Consider the following 27799-nt stretch of genomic DNA (forward strand, 5'->3'; position numbering starts at 1 on the left):
TTTTTCTTTGCATTAGTGAGACTAAAACAATTTTGACATTATGAATGAATTTACAATAATGCTTTATATACGCATTGCTGACAACTGCAAAGATAAAATTGATAGTAATCTGGTGCTTGTAATAATTAATAAAGGCATGTGGACAACAATAAAACTTAATTTGATAAAACCTTAAAATGTTCAATACATTTTAACTTCTATTCATTTATAAGGTCTAAATAAAAAGCTAATTTGTATTTTTCTATTAACACAAAGACGAAGGAATTAGGCCTACTAAAGAATATTGTTGACTCACGTTTTATGATCCCTCGGAAATCGAAAGTACGATTTGGAGCAATTTGTAATGCTGTAATTTTGTAGCAATTATAAACAGCACATATACACCCTGACATTTTAACACAGCACTAATTAATAAAACTATTAACTATCCCAGCAACAATATACATTGCAGTTGATTACAGCTTGAGCGTTGAGCGTCATTCACGCTCAGAACTGCTAGCTGTCTGGTATTATTACAATAAGGTATTTTGTTCTATGACTTATGCCAAAAGCAGTGAAACTGGGATAGAAGTTTCCAGTAACACAACTAGGTAGGACATTGTTTTGTTGCCAGGCCACCACTAGTGCTAAAAGTTTCAATAGAATTTTATAATTGGATGCTGGTGGAAAAATCACACAGAACAACAAAATAGCCACCATAATTTTTTGAGAACCTGATGACGATGTTATGAGTAATTTATGTTTTTATGTTATTTAACAAAGAATATAAGTGAAAATCTCATCAGAACAACTAATGTTTTATTTATACGTGTTCTGATGAAATTTATGCTTATTATGTTAATTAAATTTAATTAAAATGTGTCTCAGTGAAACGTACAGCAGAGTTTGTATAGGTCAGTTTCTGTCAGATGCGTTTCCAATTCACTGTGGGCTAAAGCAAGGAGATGCACTATCACCTTTACTTTTTAACTTTGCTCTACAATATGCCATTAGGAAAGTTCAGGATAACAGAGAGGGTTTGGAATTGAACAGGTGACATCAGCTGCTTGTCTATGCGGATGATGTGAATATGTTAGGAGAAAATCCACAAACGATTAGGGAAAACACGGGAATTTTACTGGAAGCAAGTAAAGAGATAGGTTTGGAAGTAAATCCCGAAAAGACAAAGTATATGATTATGTCTCGTGACCAGAATATTGTACGAAATGGAAATATAAAAATTGGAAATTTATCTTTCGAAGAGGTGGAGAAGTTCAAATATCTGGGAGCAACAGTAACAAATATAAATGATACTCGGGAGGAAATTAAACGCAGAATAAATATGGGAAATGCCTGTTATTATTCGGTTGAGAAACTTTTATCATCCAGTCTGCTGTCGAAAAATCTGAAAGTTAGAATTTATAAAACAGTTATATTACCGGTTGTTCTGTATGGTTGTGAAACTTGGACTCTCACTTTGAGAGAGGAACAGAGATTAAGGGTGTTTGAGAATAAGGTTCTTAGGAAAATATTTGGGGCTAAGAGGGATGAAGTTACAGAAGAATGGAGAAAGTTACACAACACAGAACTGCATGCATTGTATTCTTCACCTGACATAATTAGGAACATTAAATCCAGACGTTTGAGATGGGCAGGGCATGTAGCACGTATGGGCGAATCCAGAAATGCATATAGAGTGTTAGTTGGGAAGCCGGAGGGAAAAAGACCTTTAGGGAGGCCGAGACGTAGATGGGAAGATAATATTAAAATGGATTTGAGGGAGTGGGGATATTATGATAGAGAATGGATTAATTTTGCTCAGGATAGGGACCAATGGCAGGCTTATGTGAGGGCGGCAATGAACCTCTGGGTTCCTTAAGTAAGTAAGTAAGTAAGTATGTTAATTAAATAACATAAGCACACAAAAATAAAAACATTAATCTTTAACAATTATTATAATTTGGTAAACAAAACCACCAATTTCGCGCTCATATGTTCAAATGTTAAGCTTCGTAGCCAGGCCACCAGGAGCACATCAGTTCTTCTCAGTTTCCTTGTCGTAATATGTGCAGTGTACTTCTAATATTTTGTTGTTCTGTGTTTATATCTTATTCATATTTTTGCAAATTCCTCGGAATAAAGTTTCTGTACATGTAAGCACACAATGATCTCATTCAGTGACATGAATGGTATAAGAATTTGCCAACATCCGAGACACTTTAGAGGTCTAAAATTGTTTTGATGAGACCCAATAATTCATGTTCATTCTAGAAACTTTTGAAAAATTCTCTCCTCATATGCTGGCAATGTTTACTTCTCCTGTCACACATTATGGAACGAAGTAGAGATATAAAACCTGGTAATCAGGTAATCCGAATATTTCTAATACTGGAAAATTAAAAGGTTCAATTACTCGGGAAATCGCAGGATTGTCTTCTAATGCTTTACTCATCTTGTGATACAAACTATGGATTGAAGAACAAAATGATGGTTGCATCACAGTCTAGTATAAACAGTCACGAAGCTTGAGTTGTGAGGGTGTTAGGAACAATAGACTGTGCCGGTACTATTTCGCATTGTCTGTAATGAGGCGATATTAGCAATCCTAGTGGTTAGCAACTATCTAAGGATGCATATTTACTATGTATATACTAGACTGTGGTTGTATTTTAATTTTATAGTAACAGATTTTTATATGAAAATATTCTTTGTGAATTACTATTTTTGGTAATCTTAATTTTAACAAATTTCAGAGATTTCAATAATATCCTAGCTATTGAATTAACACATATACAAAACTTGTCTTACTAAAAAAAATGTATACAGAATTTTTATAGTCTAAGATTCTGCATGTATGTGCCATTAATTATTTTAAACAGTCTCGTCTACGAATTTATGATGATACCCAACAGAGCCTTAGAATCTACCAAGCGAAACATAAATATAGTTCTGGTTTATCTGCCAAATATGAACCCTGAAATATGAATGAGCATTTGGATTCTATCATACATTGTCTGATATCTCAGGGCAGATATCTAACATATAAACCTATTACTAATCATTAACCACTTCCTAACCACTGGAGAATTAAGGGCGTAATTTTCACATTTCTAAATGCAATAACGAGTACTTTATTTATCACTGTTCCTCTCTAAGAGTAATTTATTGCAGCTGTAGATTTCTTTGCATCTTACATGATGTCTGCAGTGCAATTGGTTTAGACTCCATACTTATGATATTAATGATTAATATGAATTGAAAAATATCTCATTCGTGCACCATGAATTCCAGTTGTATTCACTCAAAATCTGAATCTGGTTTATAACATGGAAATCCTATACTATAGCAATTGCTGGTTCTAGTTCTACATGAATCTATCTGTCTGCAAATTGCAAACTGGAAATGAATGCCAGACATGAAAGAAAAATTACATAGTAATGATGAAGTAAGAGAAAATTCTTATTGGGATATATTCCACATGAAATAATATACTTCAGTACAAATTAATATGTAATTAATTAAGATTGTTGATATGTAATTAATTATGATATGTAATTTAGTTGATATGTAAATAAATTAAGGTGATATGTAATTAATTAAGATGATAATTAAGTTGATTTGTAATTAATTAAGGTGATATGTAATTACTTAAATTGGTAATAGTTGGGTGAAATAGAAGTACTTATAAGTTAGGATTACTTTTGCTTATTGTAGGCGTTATTATAGAATAGTTTTTATTTATAGTCCTAGGTTTATTGCATCCATTTATTTATAGTTAGAAATAAATTTAGGTTTATTTTATTTTATTTTTTGTTTTTCTTTTATTGCTGTAATTATTGTAGAATTATAATGGTATTATTGTATATTATATATCACTGACAGTGGGTGTATACCCAATTGTAGTGTTAGTAAATACATACATACAAATATGCGTCAATTAATGAGGTTAAGTAACAAAAAAATAGCTGTCACATGTCAAGAATGAGCAATGGCAGATATCCTCAGAAAATATAAATTACGACCGTCATAAATAAAAAAGAAAACTATATCAGTCTCTGAAATGATTTAAGAACTGTGATTTATTTGGAGAAGAAAACAAATTTTATTTTACGATTTTACTATGATTTCAAAGGCCATGATCACTTAATAGGTAATTAAATTAATTTACTTTATTTTAAAAGCGTATTAATTTGGTGAAATGGAAACGAATTAAGTACGATTTAACTTCCGTATTTAAGTTAAATTACAATTAGTTAATTGTGAATTAGTAACATGTTGGTGAAATCAGCCCTTAGATCACCAAAATTGCTTTTTCTCCTTATTTTTGTTATATTCACATAAAAATGGTGCCAACTAATGTAACTTATTCCATATGATGAACAACTTATCACAAATGCCTATATCTAAAGTTAATTTTTTTTAATTATTCAGACCTGACTGCTGTATTTATCATTATATTTGCTTGGAGATTCATATGCTCAGGAAATGACCTACCTATATCCCTGTACAAATCCATACTGTAATTTCCAAAATGGAAGTTTTGATTATTATTCTCTATACAAATAAATTAAACTATCCTTTTGTTCTATAAGCAGGAGTTACACATTTTAATGCAACCTTTCAACATACCAAGTAATCACTGTTTTGTTGTGTGTTCAATACTATCTATGTAAACACTTCATTAACAATTAAATACTGCATAGAAAATCCTATCAGTACTTTCTACGGACAAGAAGTTTCCACTAGTTATTCTTTCTAAAATGACAAAGGAATTTATCACGAAACAATTGTGGCAAACACATATGCAGCATCAGATATTCTGTCCTAGATCTACGTCACACTAGAGAGAACAGGTTGGATGCAGTCAGTCACAAATCACAAAAGCCATGATATGTTAGGTGCAATCTTTATTCACTATCCTCCATGCCACAGACTCAGTAGCAACTAAGAAGCAATTTCTGAAAGAAGTGAGAGAAATAAATAAGGAAAGAGAGTGCAGGGGCATGCACTCAAAACCTAATGTGCCATTTTTTCTAGGAACTACACACACCCTGTACCTTGTAAAGTTCTTAATTCATGTAGGACAGAAATAATTACACGTGAAATATTTTAGGTTGGTCACGGGTAACAACAGGAAACGTTAATTAAGTTTAAAAACACAAGAACAATTCAGAGGTGACTAGAAAGTTTATTCTAACATCAGGAGAAGGGAGGGAAATTCATAAAACAGAAAGGGGATTGTTTCAGTAGAGGTTATTCATGGTCATAATTGAATCTGGTAGCTTCACACATTAATTATGAAAGAGTATGCAACGCCAATTAGTCAGTAGATTTACTGGCATGTAAAAGAACTCCTGCGGGACAAAATTCCAGCACACCGGCGACACTGATATAACTTCGGCAGTTGCGTCATTAAATAAACCATAATTTAAATTTTCTTATCTACTATTACAAAGAAAAATACTGGCTTAATTATATTTATCTGTGTCCAAATTATATTTATCTGGTTGAAATTAAACATAAAAAATTTAAACGACAAAAAGATTTAACCAAAATACTACACTAAATGTGACTTTTAAGAAGTTACAAGAAATATTAATAATTGATTAAATGGCGATCTTACTCGTGTTAATTATGTAAGCATGTGCGGCTTACAGCTGTTTCGGTGCTACTTCACACCATCCTCAGAGCCTACTAGATCTTGGCGCTATCTCAACTTCGCTGCCTGTTGTGTGGGTGCGTTCATGTCATGAAGAGTTGTGTCAAATAGTGTGTCTGTTCTGAAATTGATCTGTGTGTTGAGAATTTGATTAGGGTGTGTTTTAGTGTGTCTGTATATTTCATATTGTTCTAGTGTGTTGAGTTTTTGGTTTTTGGGTTGTATGTGTAGGATTTCCATGTCTGTATTTATGTTATTGTGTGTGTGTGGTTAGCATTAGTTATGTGTACTGCATATGTAGATGTATTGTGTCCTCTGGTTATTGCTTTAATGTGTTCTTTGCATCGAGTTTGGAATGATCTGCCTGTTTGTCCAATGTAGAAACTGTCGGAACTATTGCATGTGAGTTTGTATACGCCTGTGTGGTTGTATTTATTTGTTTGTGTTGTTTGTGTGTTGAGATGTCTTTGTAGTGTGTTTTCTGTTCTGTATGCTATGTTGTATTTCTGTTTTCTGAATGAGGATGCGATCTTATGTGTGTTTTTGTTTTCGTATGTTAGTGTCATGTATTTCTTGTGTTTGTGTTGTGTTTTGTGTGTTTTTGCTTTGTTTTCCTTATGATGTTGTCTATTAGGTTTGGGTTGTAACCCTAATCAAATTCTCAACACACAGATCAATTTCAGAACACACACACTATTTGACACAACTTTTCATCACACGAATGCACCCACACAACAGGCAGTGAAGTTGATATAGCGCCGAGATCTAGTAGGCTCTGAGGATGGTGTCAAGTAACACCGAAACAGTTGTAAGCCACACATGCTTACATAATTAACACGAGTAAGATCGTCATTTAATCAATTATTTATATTCAAGTGTTGAAAGTAGTGTATGAAAGATTCAACAAGAAATATTAATTGAAATCTTGCAATCATTTATGTTTGATCTTATTTATTATTCAATAAGACATTTTAAGGGATATCGTAGACAGTTGTTATGATACACAATGTAGAACTATGCTAAATGAACAAACCCAACGTACAACTTACATAATTTACGTACATACTACTTTTCCAGTTTCATTATTTTTATAACGTTTGTAATAATAAATAATAAAAATATCAGTAACCTTTTTTATTTCAGACATTTTGGATTACGTGACAAGTAGGTTTCTTCGATCTTTGGTTAGTTTTGAGATTATTTAATTTTATCTATGGTCTGGAAACATAAAACTAAGTTCTTAAAAAATTATATTCTGATTCAATATTTATTTTATGGAAAGTCTTAAGTTCTACTGCAAGGTTTTCTATTCCAAAGAGAAATATATTAATGTAATTAAACAGATTACTGAATTTTGCATTTAAATGGAGTCACAACCTGGTCTATCAACACTTACTGAGCATGCACTTAGCAACAATCAGTAGTTAAGATTAGAACAGATACCCAGACAGTGAAGTAAGATAGAACACAGTCTTCTTTGTTCGTACATATCCAAATGCAGCTATAATAATCCACACTTTGTTAACAAACTGAATCATTCGTAATATTAACAAAAAATTACTTATCTTGTTTATTCAAAATAGTAATAATCATTAATACCATGAAAAACAATTTTGATATGCCCTAAGCACATTTAAGTTTTATTAACCAAGCTTTAATTAATGTCAACAAACTTGGATTGTCAAATCTGCCGAATTTTCCCGGATTTATCCAGCATTCACTTTTTGTTTTTCATGAGATATGAGGGGTATTTTGATCGGTGTTCATTATAGATGTCTGTTGCTAGTAGCCAGAGTTGGGGTGTAGTCAATATATACTGCAGGGCTGTGTCTTCTGCAACTGGTACTGATGATTTTAATTTGCTTCTTTTGTGGTTTATGGATGAACAGTATAAAAGAATGTGTTCCAGATCTTCATCATGATTATTACACCACAGACAAGTAGGATTATCAGAAATGTGAAATCGGTGTAGGTACAATTGTGTGACAATGTGACCTGTTCTGGCTCTTGTTAAAAATGTTTGTACATGTATGGGCAAGTTTTTGTATATTTCCAGGTCATTTGGTTTCTTTTGTACGGACTGTAAAATTTTTCCTTTGTCAGAAGAGAGCCAATTGTTGATCCATAGGTTTGTAAAATGAGACTTTACTGAAGCAAAAGCATTGGATAGAGATATCACTTGAAGAGGTCTTGGTTGCAAATATGTTGTCTGTTTTGCAATATTATCGACTTTCTCGTTTTCAGGTATACCACAACGACTAGGTATCCATTGAAATGTTATTTCCTTCTAGAGTTTTTTTAGTTTACTTAGTTTAATTAAATGTATTAAAAATTAAACATTTTAGACTTTATAGAACAGACAAGTATTAGGCACTAAAATGCTTGTCAATACAATGTATTTTTATACAGTAAATTATTAAGTTGTGCAGTTACAAATAGAATTACTTCAATATTTTATATAACAATATATTGATTGTTGAAGTGAAATTTTGTCAACTTCCTGTCCTTCCTCATTTTTACAAGAAAAAACTGATAACCCCATCATAACTTTTTTTTTTTTTTTACAGAGGGGGGACTCGAAAGCTTGCACTGCAGCCTGAGACTTATTCTGCTTACCACTCTCCTGTTCTGTGAATGATATTTGTTGCCGAACAGTTGCACTCTTGTACGAGTACAGCACGCCGCACCATGAACTTAACCCGGGCTATGGTATGGATGGCAATGATATCTGAATTAATGAAAGCAAAATGAGTCCGAGGTCCAATGCCGATAGTTACCCAGCAGTTCTGCTTCAATTGGTTGAGGTAAAACCTCGGAAAAACCTCAACCAGGTAACTTGTCCCAACCAGGATTTGAATCCAGGCCCTCTTGTTTCATGGTGAGAAGCGTTGTAACTCCACAGCCATGGACTTTAAATATTTGTTATTATTTTTAATTGATTATGAAGTCATCGTCTCTTTTTCGATATGGTGTTCATATCAGATTACTTACTTACTGGAGGTTCATTGCCGCCCTCACATAAGCCCGACGTTGGTCCCTATCCTGAGCAAAATTAATCCATTCTCTATCATCATATCTCACCTCCCTCAAATCCATTTTAATATTATCTTCCCATCTACGTCTCGGCCTCCCTGAAGGTCTTATTTGAAGAATTCGTAATAAGCTGTTTTTTTACAGTGATGGGTTGTTAGCCCTTCGCCCAACACCCAAGCTGGAGGACCACCCCTCATCGGCTGTCCGCGACTGTTTATTCAATAAAAATATACCAGATTACATCTTTAAAATGTTTCTTATGAAATCTTGGCATATGAAACTGTTCTAAGTAGTCCAGAGCAGACTCTGAAATAATTCTTTTTTAAGAAATTAGAATTTTTTTATTTTATTGGGTTATTTTACGACGTTGTATCAACATCTCAAGTTATTTAGCACCTGAATGATATGAAGATGATAATGCCGGTAAAATGAGTCCGGGGTCTAGCACCAATAGATACCCAACATTTGCTCGTATTGGGTTGAGGGGAAAACCCCGGAAAAATCTCAACCTGGTAACTTGCCCTGACCAGGATTCGAACCCGGGCCTCCTGGTTTCGCGGCCAGACGTGCTGACCGTTACTCCACAGGTGTGGACAAGAAATTAGAATGATGACTAACACATTGCACAGTTTTATAAAACCTGTAACCATGAAAATGACTTTATTAAACAAAATTGTAGCCTACAGTATTTTAAAATTACTGTTAAGTAAAACTTCATAATCTTCAACAGAGTTATCAATACAGTAATGTTAACTGAAGTTAAACACAACAAAGTTAATTCAGCATTAGTGTGCGCACAAATTTGAACACAGAGAAAGATTTTTGTTAAGCCAGTGAAGAGAGAAGTTGCTTACCTCATACAATTAAACTGAACTCTACCAAGAACTGTAGACTGTTATTTTTTACAGGTGGAGTTTGCAGGACGGGGAATAATTCACAAAAGATATGAAGTATTTCAAGACAAGGAACATTTGCGCTACCATCACTGCATTTGTATGTAGAACTTCTAAAAGTTTTTCTACAGAATATTATAAAAGTCACTCTTAAAATAAATAAATAAACACACAGGTTTTATAAGTTATACCCTATGTCATGAAACATGCTTGAATTAGTATCTTATCAATACAGGTCTGATGGTGAGAGCACGAGGTACCATACCCTCCTTCTTTGCCAACAGATGTAAAAACCTGGGCCTAACACACAGCATTGTGAAGGAAATAGCCATTAGTGCCCTCAAAGGATCGGTTCAGATATTGAGAAATCATTTGTATGGGAGTGATAATGGAAATTTCAAGTTATCTTAACCGAGGGCTGTTGATTGGTTTAGATATCAATGCCAATAAATCCGTACTATTGTTACTCTCATGGTATATGGCATTCAAATTATTCTAACCTATCTGATGATATTTTTTCCCCCTTTCTTAACTGTAAATGAGCACAAACACTACTTAGGTGTAAATTTTTCTGACATTTTGTATATTCGATTCCCCAACCGTTTCAAATATATATCATTTTACCTTTTAGGTGTGTTTCCAAATTATATGTAATACGCTTTGTCAAATCTGGCAACCTTTTCATAAGGAAAACTAAATTTATTTACTATTATTATTTCAAGCATTCTTCAAGAATCGGCCTCCATGATTTTTTTTTTTTTTGACTGTGAAAGTATGGCAGAAAGTGTGTTAGAACTTTGTCATACATAACATGGCAAATAAAGAGATGCCAAGAGTTAAATAAAAGAAGAATACATTTGACATATTAATTTTAAAGTCTGTAATATAAGAAGAATGTATTGTTTATATAGTTGTTTTCGTGTGTGTTTAGTTTGGATAGTTTATTTGTATGTTTAGTTGATATAATTTGTGTGTTTAGTTTGTATAGTTTTTTGTATGTTTAGTTTGGACAGTTTGTGTGTGTTTTTAGTTGGTATAATTTGTGTGTTTAGTTGATATAATTTATGTGTTTAGTTTGAATAGTTTTTTGTATGTTTAGTTTAGATAGTTTGTGTATGTTTTAGTTGGTATAATTTGTGTGTTTAGTTGGTATAATTTATGTGTTTAGTTTGTATAGTTTTTTGTATGTTTAGTTTAGATAGTTTGTGTGTGTTTTTAATTGGTATAATTTGTATGTTTAGTTGGTATAACATGTGTTTAGTTTGTATAGTTTTTTGTATGTTTAGTTTGGATAGTTTGTGTGTGTTTTTAGTTGGTATAATTTGTGTGTGTATTTGATATAATTTATGTGTTTAGTTTGTATAGTTTTTTGTATGTTTAGTTTAGATAGTTTGTATATGTTTTTAGTTGGTATAATTTGTGTGTTTATTTGATATAATTTATGTGTTTAGTTTGTATAGTTTTTTGTATGTTTAGTTTAGATAGTTTGTGTGTGTTTTTAATTGGTATAATTTGTATGTTTAGTTTAGATAGTTTGTGTGTGTTTTTGCTTGGTATAATTTATGTGTTAGTGTGTATTTTCTGCAATTCAGTTATGTTGTGAATGTGTTTTTTTGTGTCTGTATATTTCGTACTGTTCTAGTGTGTTTAGTTTCTGATTTTTCGATTCGATATGTAGAATTTCCATTTCTGTTTCTATGTTGCTGTAGCTGTGATTGGTGTTTGTGATGTGTTCTTTGTAACGTGTTTGAAATGATCTCCCTGTTTGTCCAACTATTGGATGTGAGTTGTATAAGCCTGTTAGGTTGTATTTGTTTGCTTGTTTGTGTGTTAAGATGTTTTTGCAGAGTGTTCTGTGTTTTATGTACGCATCCTTCAGCAAAACAACTCAAGAAACCGGAAGAAGGACCTCACTATTTCTGAAGATGGCTGACGCAAAGCCGAAACTAGTAAACTAAGCAATTTACAAATTTAGTTTACATTTTAACACATGAAAATGGTTATTATAAATATATTCCTAAATGATAAAAAGTGTTCAATGTGTGAAATCAAGATGTATAAGAAATTGCTATTTATGGAAAGGTTTAGGTAAGATGAAAACAGTAAACACCCTTCATGTATTAAACTTAATATGTTACAAAAGGATTACATGAAGTGAAGGATGAACAAATACAGACCTAAAAATTAAACCAGTTAATGAAACAAATTGTAAAATATAGAAAGGAAGAAGGTCTAATGCATGAATAAATAAATAAATCAATTATGGTTTATTAACGACACTCGCAACTGCCGAGGTTATATCAGCGTCGCCAGATGTGCCGGAATTTTGTCCCGCAGGAGTTCTTTTACATGCCAGTAAATCTACTGACATGAGCCTGTCGCATTTAAACACACTTAAATGCCATCGAACTGGGCCGGGATCGAACCCGCAACCTCGAGCATAGAAGGCCAATGCTATACCAACTACGCTACCGAGGACGACTCTAATTCATGAAGAACAACAAAAAGAAGAGAAAAAGATGATTATGATGATGAATATGAAGATAATGCTGAATTTGACGTCAAAAATGATTGTTATAATCGAAACATGTATGTTCCCTACGTAGATTTTGAATTATTTCTTGAAGCATGTATCACAGTAACTCAAAACGTTAAACACAGATGTTCCTTTTCTCGAGATGCTTCATAAAACAATAACAATGATGAATGAACTAAAAATCACAACAGCCCAGCTCTTGAGACATACCTGATGTCAGAGTCTTGCGCAGGGGGAGATTGCTGAGTGACGTCACACTACTGCTCTCTGCACTGAGATCCACAGACGGCAGAGGGAGAGTGGGGGTGTCCGAGTGGGAGCGTTCGTGCAGCGCCCTCCCGCCCGCTCCATGATGCTCCCTGGTGGTGACGCCTGGCACTACCGCACTATTGCACACCCGGCGATGAGAGCCTGGTGACGGGGAAGGCGACAGGGCCGGGTGGTGGTGTGGCAAGTGGGCCAGTCCTGGTATGGGTAGCGGTGGTTGGGGAGGGTGTCGAGGCTGGTGAGGCCTCGTCTTGTTTGGCTCACTCAGAGCGAGCATCTTGCGGACTGCTTGTGGTGATGCAGCTCCTGAACGGAAAACAAGCGCATCAAAAACTGAGACCTTTTCAAGCAAAAGATTAAAAAATGTTGTGATTCATACTGATTACTCAGAACTATAGTCGTGTCGCTGTTATTTCCGGCGTGACTCCTCCTCTTTGCTTACACCTTAGGAAGTGGTGTTCAGTTCAAAGTGTGTCATGGCTCGCTGTATGCCGTCATGTGGCTAGCCGATGAGCCTAGAGAATTCAATCTTCCTACACTTCCGCAGAGGTGTATTACCTATGAGGCAGAGAAGTTGCCTAGCAAGTACAGCGTTCATTCTGAAGAGTACCTACCGATACATACCGTAATGCCGGTAGTGGCAGGAATGTGAACTGTTTGGAAACATGTACTGAGGTGAGTTTTTTTTCTTACTGCTGGGATATGGGGAGAGGGTTAAGACGATTACTTACGTATTTGTTGACATTAACTTCGACGGTCAACATGGACACGGAGCATTTGATTTGTATGTGGAATGTTGCCGTACGCAACCGATGATAACAATACCCTGCGTACGAATTGCCGGCGCAAAACACAGTTCGAAAGAGGTTATGGTAGCACACAGACTGTACAGACCGCCATCTGTTGCTACGACGTTCAAGTTACACAGTACACATTCTCAAGTTCAGATTGAACGCCTTGATTAATAGGCAACTTCTCTGACATAAAAGCTGAAACTCACTTCAAATCGCTGACTCACCAACAGTGACGTCATGACACACTTTGAAATGAACACCCAGTATAAAGTCTAGGTAAGTAGTATCGTTCGTCATTTTTATTCTTTCGTTGCCGAGCTACCAGACAAGGAATCTATTTGCCGCACTGTTAAACATTATCATGTCGTAGCTCCTATGATAATAAATCAAACGCACTGTAATTGAGCAACTAACTGAGTGGCGAATAATGTCCTCGTGTGCTTTCTGCAAACGCCAATGAAAGAACAAAAATGGCGGGCGATTTATTAAGTATTTATCGAGCCTTAGCAAGTGCATAACGTCATCAACAGCGAATGAGAAGACGCACACATTTAAATGTAGCAGACCTCCAATGTGATTGGCTGCCGGAAATATGAGCCATGGGACTATAATACATTTACCAGACAATGAAAAAGACATTCAGTTAGACAAAAAAGATGATAGGATTAATAAATTAATGAATGACTGGGGAAATGGAAGGAGAAACATTAAAAGGTAAACCCAAATGCGTCCTTGCAAAGGAATTTGGGTATGTGAGCTCCAAGCCTGTCGGCCACTTGTCTCACTCTTGAGTTTTGAAAAGACTCTAGAGAAATGTGTCTTGAAAATGGACATAACCTAATAGCTACCATATAAAAGGAAGGAGAGAGGATGAGGAGAGAAAAGCATGACAGCAGCATCGGGAGAAGAAATGTTGAAAGATGAAAGTCTTCACCTTGGAAGGTACCATGTCCTTTTTCAATGTGAACAGAAGTCGAGTAAACTTGTCCATGTATAGATAAGGCAGTGAGACCTGGCATGTGAGCCGCGCAATAGGGGAAAGAATGAGGAATCAGAAAGACAGTTTGTTTCATGATGGTCAATATTATAAGAATCTATCAACACAGAAATACACTTCCTAAATTCATGGGTTCATTTGAATTGCATAACACACAAAAGGGGGAGTTAAGTATTCCAATCCTGTGTAAATACATGTTTTATGTATGGATGACTCCAGCAGTGCAAAACGAAATTAACATCTTTAACAACACAAGGTTACTGGAAAGACCTCGAAGTAGAAGGAAAGATGAAATTCAGAAGGAGTGCATGGAAATGGGAATTAACAACTGGGAGGAACTAGCAAAAGACAGAACAGAGTGGAAGCATTTTGTGAAATCGGCATGGAGTCGACAAGCTCCATAACATCCTTTGATTGATTGATTGATTGAATCCTGTGTAGATGTTCTGCCAGACAGTCATGGCCAGAAATTAATCGGTACATTGCAACTGCAGATTTTCGTGGTAATTGAGGAACAATTCCTGGATTAGATATAAGAATTTTTCACTTCTTGCCTTCAGCGTTGTTTAAGCAGTTTTGTATGTACATTGATTGAAATTTTCTCTTGATTAGCAGTTTTACACAATGGTAGGATAGACTTCGTTGAACTTTTTATACGATTTCTATGCCTTTCTTAGCCAAAAAGTCTGTGGATTCATTCCCAATTAAACCAAAATGTGATGGGATCCACTGAAGAATAATGTTTCGTTTTAATTATCTTAGATAGTATATCATTTTTCTGCATTCATGTATTTATTGTGATTTTAGTGAGTAAAGACTAGAATGGCTACTATAACTGGTTAAGAATCTGGCAGCATCCTGAAATTTACTTATCCTATATATAGAAGGTTCGTTAAGGCTGTATGAATTGTGGTTATCTCACCATCAAAATTTCTAGTATTAAGGTCCTAGATTGGAATAAAATGAGAAAAGTGGACAAGTTCTTCCTGCTCCTGCTGTTATTTCTATTTCGTTTGACTTCAGGGAGCCATCTGTATACAATATATGTGAAGCCATTTATTATGGAGGTATCTTGTTTCGATAGTTTCTAAGGCCAAAAGTTTCATTTTCTCAATATTTGAGAGCCATTAATCCTTCCCATTGAAGGCTTTAAGGAACCAACCTGGACAAATACCCAATGTCCCATCCCTACCGTCCCGTGGTGCAGCTGTTAGTAAGCATAATTTTACAAGCTGAACTAAAGGGAGGGGCTACTCATCAATTAGCACTGGTCAGCTTGATGAGTTATTGGCCGAATTCGGCATAATTTTTCTCTATTCAATACCTAATTCCCTCTTTACCCTTTCCTATCCAGTCCTCTGACTGAACTCTTACTTTCTTCAACTCTGACGGCATTAGAGCACTCGAGGCCTAGGGGTTCATTTCCCTTTCCTTCCTACCCTTTCTACTTTTCTATTCCTAGTGCTGACCTGGCACTAAAATCGTCCTCCAGTGACTTAAGGAGGGAAAGCTGGTGATCAACAAGATCTCCCAGCTAGGTCCAATGGACCCGTCGACCAACAGCAGGTGTGGTCCTCCAGACATTCTGAGGGTTGTGTGTGGATGAAGTAGCCACCAAAACGTTAAAATATGGTGTTCACTTAAATCGGCTACAACTTGCCATTTAACAAATTTATTAAATCTACATGCTTAGACTTCAACAAACAAAATTTGATAACACAATCTCAATAGAAAAAATGGAACTCTCTGCATCATAATCCCGATTTACCACACAAATCGTCTGTAGCTGCATTTAGATTGGCAACAGGCCATGACTGTTTGGCCAAGCACCTGCATAGAATTGGAATATATCAGTCCCCTAACTGCCCATTGTGCATCTCAAACCAAGAAATGGATTCGGAACACCTCAAAATCTGTGCTTCAGTGGCTGACCATGATAATATCTTTGAAAAATATTGGAGTGCAAGAGGCCAAGTGACTTTATTGTGAAATGCCTGGCATTAGAAAACAACAACAACATTTATTCTATATAGAAGGTTCGTTAAGGATGTATGAATTGGTTATCTCGCAATAAAAATTTGTAGTATTAGGTCCTAAATTGGAATAAAATGAGAAAAGTGGACAAGTTAGTTCTTCCTGCTCCTGCTGTTATTTCTATTTCATTTGGCTTCAGGGAGCCATCTGTATATATGTAAAGCCATTTATTATGGAGGTATCTTGTTTCGATAGTTTCTAAGGTCAAAAATTTCATTTTCTCAATATTTGTTTTTGATTTATTTAATTCGACTAGCTGTAAATTGTAATCTATTTGGAATATTTAAAGAGATTTCTCTTTTTGTAATAAATATTCTTTTGCGTGTGAAATCTGTACTTTTTCTTTAATACATTGTACAATGTTCATGAAACTTCTAAAACGAATACTAAATACAATATACAATTAATATTAACTTGTCGTCTGACAAAATGTTTTATAACACAAACTGTAACTCACCGAATTTAGTGCCAGCAATGCCCTTCTTCCCTTCACTGGCGCTGCTGGTACTGCTAGTGGTTGACAGTGTTGGCGAAGGATGTCTTTTCCTCACAGGAACAGAGTTCGGGGCACTGCCCGATGGTTCACATTCAAGAGACAGACTGTGAAGCTTATCTTCGTCTGTTATCACCCTCATATTGTTCAGATATGCCTTCACACGGCGAACCATTTGCGCCTGGTGTGCACACAGAAACAATATTAATTACACAAGACAAAACTTCCGCCAAATATCTCATGTCCCTGCAAAGCCCAAACTCTTGACCAAATCATAAAATATTTCTTTTATGATGAAACTTCCCAACTACAATGAAACCCCGATAATACACGCACGTTTTTACGCTATCCTATATTATACGCTCTTTTCATCTGGTCCCTCTACATCCCTATATAAAACCATATAGAATCCACAGGACTTCCTAGAGTAACTCCTGTTAGATTGATTCATGAAGAACTAGAAATTTCGACAATTCAAGAATATATTTCAAATCAAGCCTTCTGCACGTACACCAAGTCGTACAGCAGCACAAACCCACTAATTTCTTCACTAGGAAATTACAATCCTGCACTAGATAAACATAAAAGACCTAAGAGCGTACTCCACCCTCTAGCTTGGAACGACAACGTACAAGGCGAATACCAACTTGAACTCTAAACAACCATTTGACTCCTCAGACATACATGTCAATTAATGCACTAATAACGTTATTTCTCTGTTCCAGGGTCATCACGTTATTGGCTGCATAGATGCTGAATTCTTTGTAACTAATTAATATGTATTTTAATGTTTGAGTACTTCAAATGATGATTAAATGACAACCTTCCAACACAACATATTCATGACCCCATCGTAGCCAATTGGCTTGTTGTCAGCACGACACCTCATCCTGCTCAAGGTTTTTCCGTGGTTTCCCTTGAGTAATAAGACAAATGTCGGGATGAGCCCTAAAAGAAATGGGCCACGGACCTCTTCCCTTCCCCCACTCTTTCTCTTCTACTATCACAAAGAACTTGCTAATTTCTTAGATAATAAACCTGTATTATTATAATAGGGGAAAATAATTATACTGTAAGTTCACAAGGCTAACGGCTTCGAAGCTGGGTACCTGGTTCTAATGAAGTGCACTGGAAGCAATTTAAAACATGGGGGCATGAGATAGTTACTCTGCCTGCCATAAAAATTCACTTCAATTAATCCCCAAGGTAAAAAAAAAAATAAATAAATAAATAAATAAAAAAAAAACTGCTTAATACTATCATCCCATTTAATATACTCTTTCATTCTGCTGAAAATTCTAAAATATCGTATACTTTAAAGGATACTGAGAAAATTTTCCTGGACTTCTACATTTACCGCTAACGCAAGTATATTCGTAGGAGTCTTTGTTTGATGAATACAATGGAATGAAATGCGACCCTCGAGTATCTGCAAAACTACTGTAATCAGAGCCTGACCTTTTTGCTGGCAGTTTTAAATCGCATTGTCGGTGAAGACTTGGCAAAGAGGAAGTGGAAGTGGTAAACATTCCAAATCCTTCTTGCAACGAAGCCCTTGTCGCGGTGTCTGTGATTCGTAGATTCATTAATGTTTCTAGTAGTCAAATTACTGATGTCACTTCCGATTTAAATCGTGTGGAAAATGCAATTATTCATAGTACTGGTTCAAGTGCACGACAGAAAACAATTTTTTACTTTTTTTAATGAAGGGGCACTTTAATGATAAGACAGTGTATTTGATCTGACATTTTCTGAAAGGAAAGAAAATAAGATAACCTCTTATCCTGCATAATTACAGTATTTAATCCTTAAATTTCTTCAACAAAAGTTTATGCTGATTCATACCTTTGTGTTAAAATTTAAGAAATCCAAAAATGACCCACTCTCGCTAATACGCAGTCCCTTTAATATGCTATTTTTATGTGGTCTGTATTCTCATAATTTTATACACTGATGTTCAATTAAAATGATCAGAAAATTTGGTCCTCATTATCAGCATTAATGAAACTGTAATGTTTGAAAACTACAATACTAAGGAGAAGATATGGCCATACCTCCTCAAACATCTTCTTGGGGTTTGGCTGTGCTGTTGACTTCTTCCGCCTCTTCACAGTGGCAGCACCCTGTGGACCACCAGCGCCACTGGCCATTGTCAACTGATTCATTGCCACCATAGCATTAGATGGTGGCTGTCCACCTGTAACACATCACATAACGTTTATAGAATGCCATAACAGAGTTTCAGTCGAGAATGTACTTCTCAAATGTCCCTAGCAACTGAATTTTGAACATCACTAAAAACAAACGAGAACACGAACGTTGTTGAGAGCAATGAACTTTCAACTTCATTTTAATTTTGTTGGTTTTATTAAAAGATATAAAAAATACAAAAGATATAAAAAATACAAGTAATAATAAAATAAATTAATGTTACTTTAATTAAATGTTACTTTCAGGATAACAGAAAAAGATGCAACAGGATATTTAATAGTTCTATTATTGTCAATGAATGCAGTTACGCAATTCAATAAAATTGCAATAAATTTAATTCAATTCATATTTATTTTATTTCTTTGTTCCTACTGACATCATTAAGATGAGGCATTCAGAGCTAAAGTGGATTAAGTCCATGAGACGTAGTTTTGAGATAATAGTACCTCAAAATCTGTGCTTCAGTGGTTGACCATGACAATATCTTTGAAAAATATTGGAGTGCAAGAGGTCAAATGACTTTATTGTCAGATCAAATGACTTTATTGTCAAACGCCTGGCATTAGAAAACAACAACTTAAAGTTAACTTGCTCCAGTGCAGTGGATTATCTAATTTCACTAGCAATAATTTTATGTTAATTGATGCAACGCTTTGGTGACTTGATCCACTATGGCTCAGAACATTATGAACAAACAATCTGAGCCGAAAGTGACCAGTGTCACCTACCGGCGAACACTTGGAATTAAGACTTCATTCATTACTGCTGGGAAAAGATCCAACTTTGGATAATAAGAAAATGAATTACTCAATTTATGGAAATTTGTGACTTGATCCACTTTAGCTCTGAACGCCTCATATATGGATCATATGTGGAGACTAAGAGAAAGGCAGAAAAGAAGAAAGATTGGAGAATGCTGTGTTTGCAGCAAAGTACCTGCCTTTCGATAGAAAACTATGACTGAATAAATGTTCCTACTACAACTTTTTTGCTTTTCCTTCTTCTTATACAATGATTTTGGCTGGTATAATCTTATCTAAGTAACTACACTCTGAATTTAAGAAAATCCATCCGGCCAGCCTTAATGAGATACCGCAGTTTATTGTCGGTAATCTACCAATCTCATCCACACATTTAAATGCAAGTATTTCAATTTCTTAAGTGTGTTTTTTCTTACCTAGACCCAGCATTGTGAGAAGATCATACGGCGAAGAGCACATATTTGTAAGTGCCCTTACTTCTTTTGCAATCATACGAAGCTTCTCGAAATTGATTAGTCCTTCGACTTTAGAATCATTTCCCAAGTGAATGAATGTCAGATCTTTTTTAACAACTGGATAGAATGGAATCTGTGAACAAAAAATTAGCACAATCATAAATGTTTTAGGTTATATTAAGGTGTACAATTTGAAGGCTCGCTATAATCAAGGCCTCTAAACTTCTCATAGGTTGCATTATTATCGAACTTGTCGGCAAGGGATCGACGGGGAAAGGAGAGCGATTCTGACGTCACAAGATAACTGAGCGCGCCAAAGCTCAAATGCTTCAAAGCAGTATCTCGTGTTTTTTATTGTTTATGTTGTTTTGAATGCATTACACCAGGTCAAAGGTGTGCTGTTGTGGTATGCAATAATTCTAACGATAAAAGTAAAGAGTTGTCTCTCTTTACCATTCCTAAAGATTTAGGATTTAGAAAAAAATGGGTAATTGCATGCAAAGGACAGGATAAATTCAATCCTGATGTAAGCAGATTATGCTCTGGCCACTTTAAAAACGACGATTTTGTTCATGATTTTCGAGCAGCTTTAATGAAAATAAAGCTGAAACGACCGAGAATGTTAAAGCCTACAGGTAAGTTCAAATAAATCACGTAGGCCTATATAAGTAGCCTACATTAATACCAGCTTTGCATAATAATTAGATTAGGTTCATATAATATATTAACATATTATGTTAACCTTGAAATTATTTTGTTTCTTTTGTAATCTTTGCTGGGTCATACATATCTTACAATTAAGAAAATAATCATGCTACTTTATACTACCAGTTGCATACCGAAGGGGTGGAGAGTTAGCAAGTGATACCAATAATGTTTTTCCACTGTAATTCTCATTATATTGATTTTATATTAACGATATGACATTTTGTCCTTATGGCATATTCAGTGGGTTAATCATAAAAGCTTCCAGTGACAATTCATTGTTGAGTTATAATGATTTTTGTAAATGAACATGTGGCTGACATTTCATTACCGATACATGCTCCTTTTTCAAAACTTTAGAATGAGATAGGCCTATCAAAAAAGATTCTATGTTTGAATGTTTTTAAACACATGACTGGAAACTAGCAGACGAAAACGGACGGCAGACACTGCAAGCAGACGAATTGTTAAGAAATACAGAAAAATAATGCAGTGACAAGGGTAAGTACAGCTTTTATATACACGGTGTAAACACTTTCAACGTATTTATATTATGCCATGATACGTACACAATTGGTTTATACCCATTGTAATGTTTTTATTTGAGGCGGTTATGTTTATAATGTACGCTGATGTCGCTATCAATCTGAAAATAAAGGTCCAATGAGCGTGGACTCTTCGCACATCATCAGCCAATTAGCCATTTGATTGGCTAATGAAAAATGAGATAACCTATTGAGTGTATAAAAGCCTTGGGCTATAATGAGGAGATGTTCTATTGTTTTCCTAAGCCTACTAAATTCATAAACATGGCCTACCACATAAAATGTACCTTTAAATTTCTTCATAAATCGATTTTAAATAACAATGTTATATCTGTATATCCTATACACTAAAAAAATCCTGTCGTACTTCAACTGATACTCTTATTTTTAGGAATAATCTCAGTCGAAGTAAGAAGCAAACTGTCGCTAAAAAAACTACTGATTTCTCAATGTAAGGTTTGTAAATGATGATTGCAGTAATGAAAGCAACTTACAATTGGTGGCTGAGATTGTTCTGAGCTGACCAGCTGACGGTATTTGCTCATGTTTCGGGAAGGATCCATGAGATCTTGCAGGTCACTGAACAGTCGCTGGTACTTGCTTGGCAGTTTCTCCCAAGACAACCGAAGTCGAGAAACTGCTCCATGACCGAGACCCGATATAATTGCGAACATGGAATTGAAGTTCTTGCATTCTTTACACTGTCCTGTAAACAACATAATTCAGATGTCCAAATATATTCAATTGGCATTCATTTCATCTCACATATCCTTAACAAAAACGAGGATAAATAAAAATAAATTAATGTGTTATAAAGTATATTCATCATTAAAAGATATATGGTACACTGATTATGGTCCAACACTAAAAAACGTCCTGAGAATTTGGTACAGTATATTTGGTATAATGCATATGGTTCAACGATAAAAATGTCCAGACATTTTGTACAATGCGTATGATCGGTACAGTATATTTGGTACAGTGCATATGGTCCAATAAAAAAAAGTCCAAAGACATTTGTTACAGTATATTTGGTCTTTTGAAACATATATATAAAGTTTAATGTTGTGAAAAATCCAATTAATACTATGTAAGTTGAAACTAATAGTATATATAAATTTATTTAAATCATATTTAAGTAATAGAATCCAAGTAACTAAAATTCATAATCAATTTAGTAATATACAAAATGTAAAATTATACGTGCTACAAGGTACTGTTTTAGGGCAAATTTTATTTTTAACATAAGCCCTATATAAATGACAAAATAACAATACCATACCCATTATCATGTTTCTGTGAAAAAAATTACTTCTGCCATGTTATTTATGACTTAAAATTTAATTTGTGAATCCGCTAAAACTGCAAATTTATATTTGTGTTTGTTGTCGACTTGTCAACTGGAGACAATGCAACAATCAGTACACATTATCACATTTATATTTATAAGAAAAACCATTAAACCAAATATAACATTTTTCAACCTTAGACCATATGGATTGTACCAAATATCCTGGACCTTTTTCAAAATTGAACCATATGAATTGTACCAAATGTTGTTGTTGTTGTTTTCTAATGCCAGGCATTTGACAATAAAGTCATTTGACCTCTTGCACTCCAATATTTTTCAAAGATATTATCATGGTCAGCCACTGAAGCACAGATTTTGAGGTGTTCCGAATCCATTTCTTGGTCGGAGTTGCACAATGGGCAGTTAGGGGACTGATATATTCCAATTTTATGCACGTGCTTGGCCAAACAGTCATGGCCTGTTGCCAATCTAAATGCAGCTACAGACGATTTTCGTGGTAAATCGGGAATCAACTGTGGATTATGATGCAGAGAGTTCCATTTTTTCCCTTGAGATTGTGTTATCAAATTTTGTTTGTTGAAGTCTAAGTATGTAGATTTAATAAATCTTTTCACAGAGTAATACGTAGATTTAGTAACAGGTCTGTAAGTAGCAGTGCTGCCCTTCTTTGCTAATGCATCCGCATTCTCGTTTCCCAGGATTCCACAATGGGATGGTATCCATTGGAATATAATTCTTTTATTGAGTGATATTAATTGAGAGAGCATTTTAGTTATTTCAAAATTTTATTTTTAACATAGGTCCTATATAAATGACAAAATAACAATACCGTACCCATTATCATGTAAAAATGGCTTTTGTTTCTGTGAAAAAAATTACTCCTGCCATGTTATTTATGATCTAAAATTTAATTTGTGAAATCCACTAAAACTGCAAATTTATATTTATGTTTGTTGTTGACTTGTCAACTGGAGACAATGCAACAATCAGTACACACATTTATAAGAAAAACCATTAAACCAAATATACTGGACCTTTTTCAACATTAGATCATCATGGATTGTACCAAATATCCTGGACCTTTTTCAGTATTGGACCATATGGATTGTACCAAATGTCACTGAATTTTTCAGGTTGAATCAAATGTCAATGAACCATTACTGCTACTGGACGATATGGATTGTACCAAATGTCCGATAATTGCTAGAGTCGACAGCAATTCGGAAGGTAGTAGTCTGCTAGCGTTTGCGTCGAGAGAGACAGATAGAGAGAGCAAGGAACCGTACAACATTGCCACATCGTACTTCACGAGCTCGTGCAATATAAGTAGCGCAGGAGAGAATTTAAATTATCAAAAGACAATAATGACCTTAGCTGTTGATTACTGTAAGCATGACACCAAACAAACCCTCTTTCCTTCATTAACAGTATTCTTTGCACGGTTCTCAATCCCACAACACATGCTTCTGCAGTCATTCTTGCGCATTGGCAACGTTGCAGGCAGCATCAAGCTGGCCGGCAGCATTCTGCTCGTCAACGTTTTTAAAATAATTATACACCTTAAACACTATTTTCCGTGCCTGCCTGTGCAATACTTGTCCTTTTATAGTCTCTGCTTCCATTTATTTATCTTACACACAGTAAATGTTTTACTTATTCAATGTATTGAAACACTCACACGTGAACAGATGAACTCGGGAAGTACTTGTTATAGACTGATTCCGATTGGTTCTATTGTACAAGCTTGTGACGTCACATATCAGAAATGTTAACAGCGCATATAGCAGCTGACCGCCTTCCGAAATGCCGTCTAGTCTAGCAGACATGTTGGACCAAATGCATACAATTTGATGGAACTACTTCGAAGAACACTTTTGAAATTTGTTTCATGTGCTTATTTTGTTGTATATTTTTCAGCTCCAATATTTTATGTAATTTTCAAACAAACTATCCAAGTTTTTTTTTTTTGTACACTCTGTCTTTTGGCAGCCACTTTTTAGTGGAAGTTAAATAAAGTTACTCAAAATAAGTTAGCATAATCTTTGAAATACAGAATTGTTGTATTTTTAGTGTTGTACTCACTTGCTACTTTGATGAACTGTTTGATGATCTTCGATCTTCTGACTAGATTGTGTTCAGAGCAAACCTCTGTGACGACCCAGAACATCTCTCTATTCACCAACTGCAACAAAGTTAATATTAACGTTAAATTTTAACTTATAACAACAGTAAAAAATGTTGCAACATTTTCACTACGTACACACAAAGTAATTCACTTACTTCAGCAAACTGTGAGAGCATCGGAACACCATATCGACTCTTCAGTTCAAACAGATCGTCCACATATTCAGTGCTCTCTATCTGACGGAAGATGCTGAAGTCCTGAAGTGTCAGTTGAATGGCTACCTCTACCGCGTTCAGTTGCAGGAAATGTACTTGACTTTCTCTGACAAGTTCAGGTGCCATGTCATCTGGTACCAATGTTTCCGTTGAACCATTTGTCTTCAGGTAATATCTAAATTAACAATACATTTTTGTTAACATCACATTTACACAATAATTGCAGGAAAATTAGCTCTCAAATTGCAATGATACAGAATCAAAGGGCAGACCAACTGGTCAAGAAGGAAATCAAACTACCACAACCAATAAAGGCACGAGACAAGAACGTAATGAGGCAACAAATCGTCACTCCACCTCCAAAATCCACGATGTGTTTTTAAAAAGATTTTACAGGAGAAAGAAAAAAGCATTTCCACTTTTAATTCCCTTGATTTTCAAAGCTACTTTCGGTATAATTTTAATCATTACATGATAAATGATGAAATGATACGGAAAGTAGCTTTGAATATCAAGGAAATAAAAGTGACAATACTTTTCTTCTTTCTACTGCAAAATCTTTTTAAAAACACATAGCGTATTTTGGAGGCGAAGCAACCAAATACTATCAGAAGCAACTGAATGTTAAAAAAAAAAAATACAAAACAATTAGCAGCAGACAAACCATATGGGAAAACTTCAACCCAAACTGAGAGAAGTACTGTACAAAAACAAATTCAGATACGTAACAACTGCAACTTTCAGGTTAACGCCATAACATTACTGCTTAGCTGCATACTTCATAAATCAGGCATTTTGAAGCCAGAAATCTGTACCATCTGTGAGGAAGAAGATAGCAAAATGGACAGCAACTTCTTACTACACTGTAAGGCATTTTAAAACCAGAAATCTGTACCATCTGCGAAGAAGAAAATAGCAAAACAGACAGCAATTTCTTACTAAAATGTAAGGCATTTTAAAACCAGAAATCTGTACAAAATGTGATGAAGAAAATAGCAAAACGGACAGCAATTTCTTACTAAAATGTAAGGCATTTTAAAACCAGAAATCTGTACAAAATGTGATGAAGAATGTAAGGCATTTTAAAACCAGAAATCTGTACAAAATGTGATGAAGAAAATAGCAAAACGGACAGCAATTTCTTACTAAAATGTAAGGCATTTTAAAACCAGAAATCTGTACCATCTGCAAAGAAGAAAATAGTAAAATTGGCAGCAACTTCTTACTACAATGCAAGATATTTTAAAACCAGAAATCTGTACAATCTGTGATAAAGAAAACAGCAAAACGGGCAGGAATTTTTACTAAAATGTAAGGCATTTTAAAACCAGAAATCTGTACCATATGTGAAGAAAAAAATAGTAAAATTCGCAGCAACTTCTTACTACAATGCAAGTTATTTTAAAACCAGATATCTGTACAATCTGTGATAAAGAAAACAGCAAAACGGACAGGAATTTCTTACTAAAATGTAAGGCATTTTAAAAGCAGAAATCTGTACCATATGCAAAGAAAGAAATAGCAAAACGGACAGCAATGTCTGACTACAATCTAAAACATTTGAAAGCCAGAAATCTGTAAAATCTAACAAAAAGAAAATAGCAAAATGAAAACTGCAACTTCTTACTACAATGTTAAGTCATTTTGAAATCCGTAATATGTACTATTTGCGATGAAGAAAATAGCGAAATGGACAGCAATTTCTTACTACAATGTAAGTCATTTTAAAATCAGTGATGTGTACTATTTGTGATGAAGAAAATAGCAAAATGGACAGCAATTTCTTACTACAATGTTAAGTCACTTTAAAATCAGTGATGTGTACTACATGTGATGATGAAAATAGCAAAATGGACAGCAACTTCTTACTACAATGTTAAGTCATTTTAAAATCAGTGATGTGTACTATTTGTGATGAAGAAAATAGCAAAATGGACAGCAATTTCTTACTACAATGTTAAGTCACTTTAAAATCAGTGATGTGTACTACATGTGATGATGAAAACAGCAAAATGGACAGCAACTTCTTACTACAATGTAAGTCATTTTAAAATCAGTGACGTGTACTATTTGTGATGAAGAAAATAGCAAAATGGACAGCAACTTCTTACTACAATGTAAGTCATTTTAAAATCAGTGATGTGTACTATTTGTGATGAAGAAAATAGCAAAATGGACAGCAACTTCTTACTACAATGTAAGTCATTTTAAAATCAGTGATGTGTACTATTTGTGATGAAGAAAATAGCAAAATGGAGACTGCAACTTCTAACTACAATATTAAGTCATTTTAAAATCAGTAATGTGTACCATCAGTGAGGAAGAAAATAGCAAAATGGACAGCAACTTCTTACTACAATGTTAAGTCATTTTAAAATCAGTGATGTGTACTATTTGTGATGAAGAAAATAGCAAAATGGACAGCAATTTCTTACTACAATGTAAGTCATTTTAAAATCAGTGATGTGTACCATTTGTGATGAAGAAAATAGCAAAATGGACAGCAATTTCTTACTACAATGTTAAGTCACTTTAAAATCAGTGATGTGTACTACATGTGATGATGAAAATAGCAAAATGGACAGCAACTTCTTACTACAATGTTAAGTCATTTTAAAATCAGTGATGTGTACTACATGTGATGATGAAAATAGCAAAATGGACAGCAACTTCTTACTACAATGTTAAGTCATTTTAAAATCAGTGATGTGTACTATTTGTGATGAAGAAAATAGCAAAATGGACAGCAACTTCTTACTACAATTTTAAGTCATTTTAAAATCAG

General features: G+C 34.6%; 1 protein-coding gene across 8 annotated transcripts in view; it reads right to left on the reverse strand.

Moving 5' to 3' along the window:
• Window positions 1–27799, reverse strand: part of PDZ-GEF (PDZ domain-containing guanine nucleotide exchange factor) — a 504712-nt gene that overhangs the window by 34320 nt on the left and 442593 nt on the right. For all 8 annotated transcript variants that reach the window (XR_011331894.1, XM_069824559.1, XM_069824560.1 and 5 more), the window contains 7 exons: window positions 24955–25189; window positions 24757–24856; window positions 21857–22068; window positions 20074–20245; window positions 18740–18882; window positions 16650–16866; window positions 12311–12673 (listed from right to left, as the gene is read on the reverse strand). Coding sequence is in view for 7 of the 8 variants with exons in the window: in XM_069824559.1 (XP_069680660.1) it covers window positions 12311–12673; window positions 16650–16866; window positions 18740–18882; window positions 20074–20245; window positions 21857–22068; window positions 24757–24856; window positions 24955–25189 (1442 nt within the window). In the remaining variant the exon portion in view is untranslated. The remainder of the gene's footprint in view (window positions 1–12310; window positions 12674–16649; window positions 16867–18739; window positions 18883–20073; window positions 20246–21856; window positions 22069–24756; window positions 24857–24954; window positions 25190–27799) is intronic.

This window comes from Periplaneta americana, chromosome 4, assembly GCF_040183065.1.
Source record: "Periplaneta americana isolate PAMFEO1 chromosome 4, P.americana_PAMFEO1_priV1, whole genome shotgun sequence".
Taxonomy (NCBI): domain Eukaryota; kingdom Metazoa; phylum Arthropoda; class Insecta; order Blattodea; family Blattidae; genus Periplaneta; species Periplaneta americana.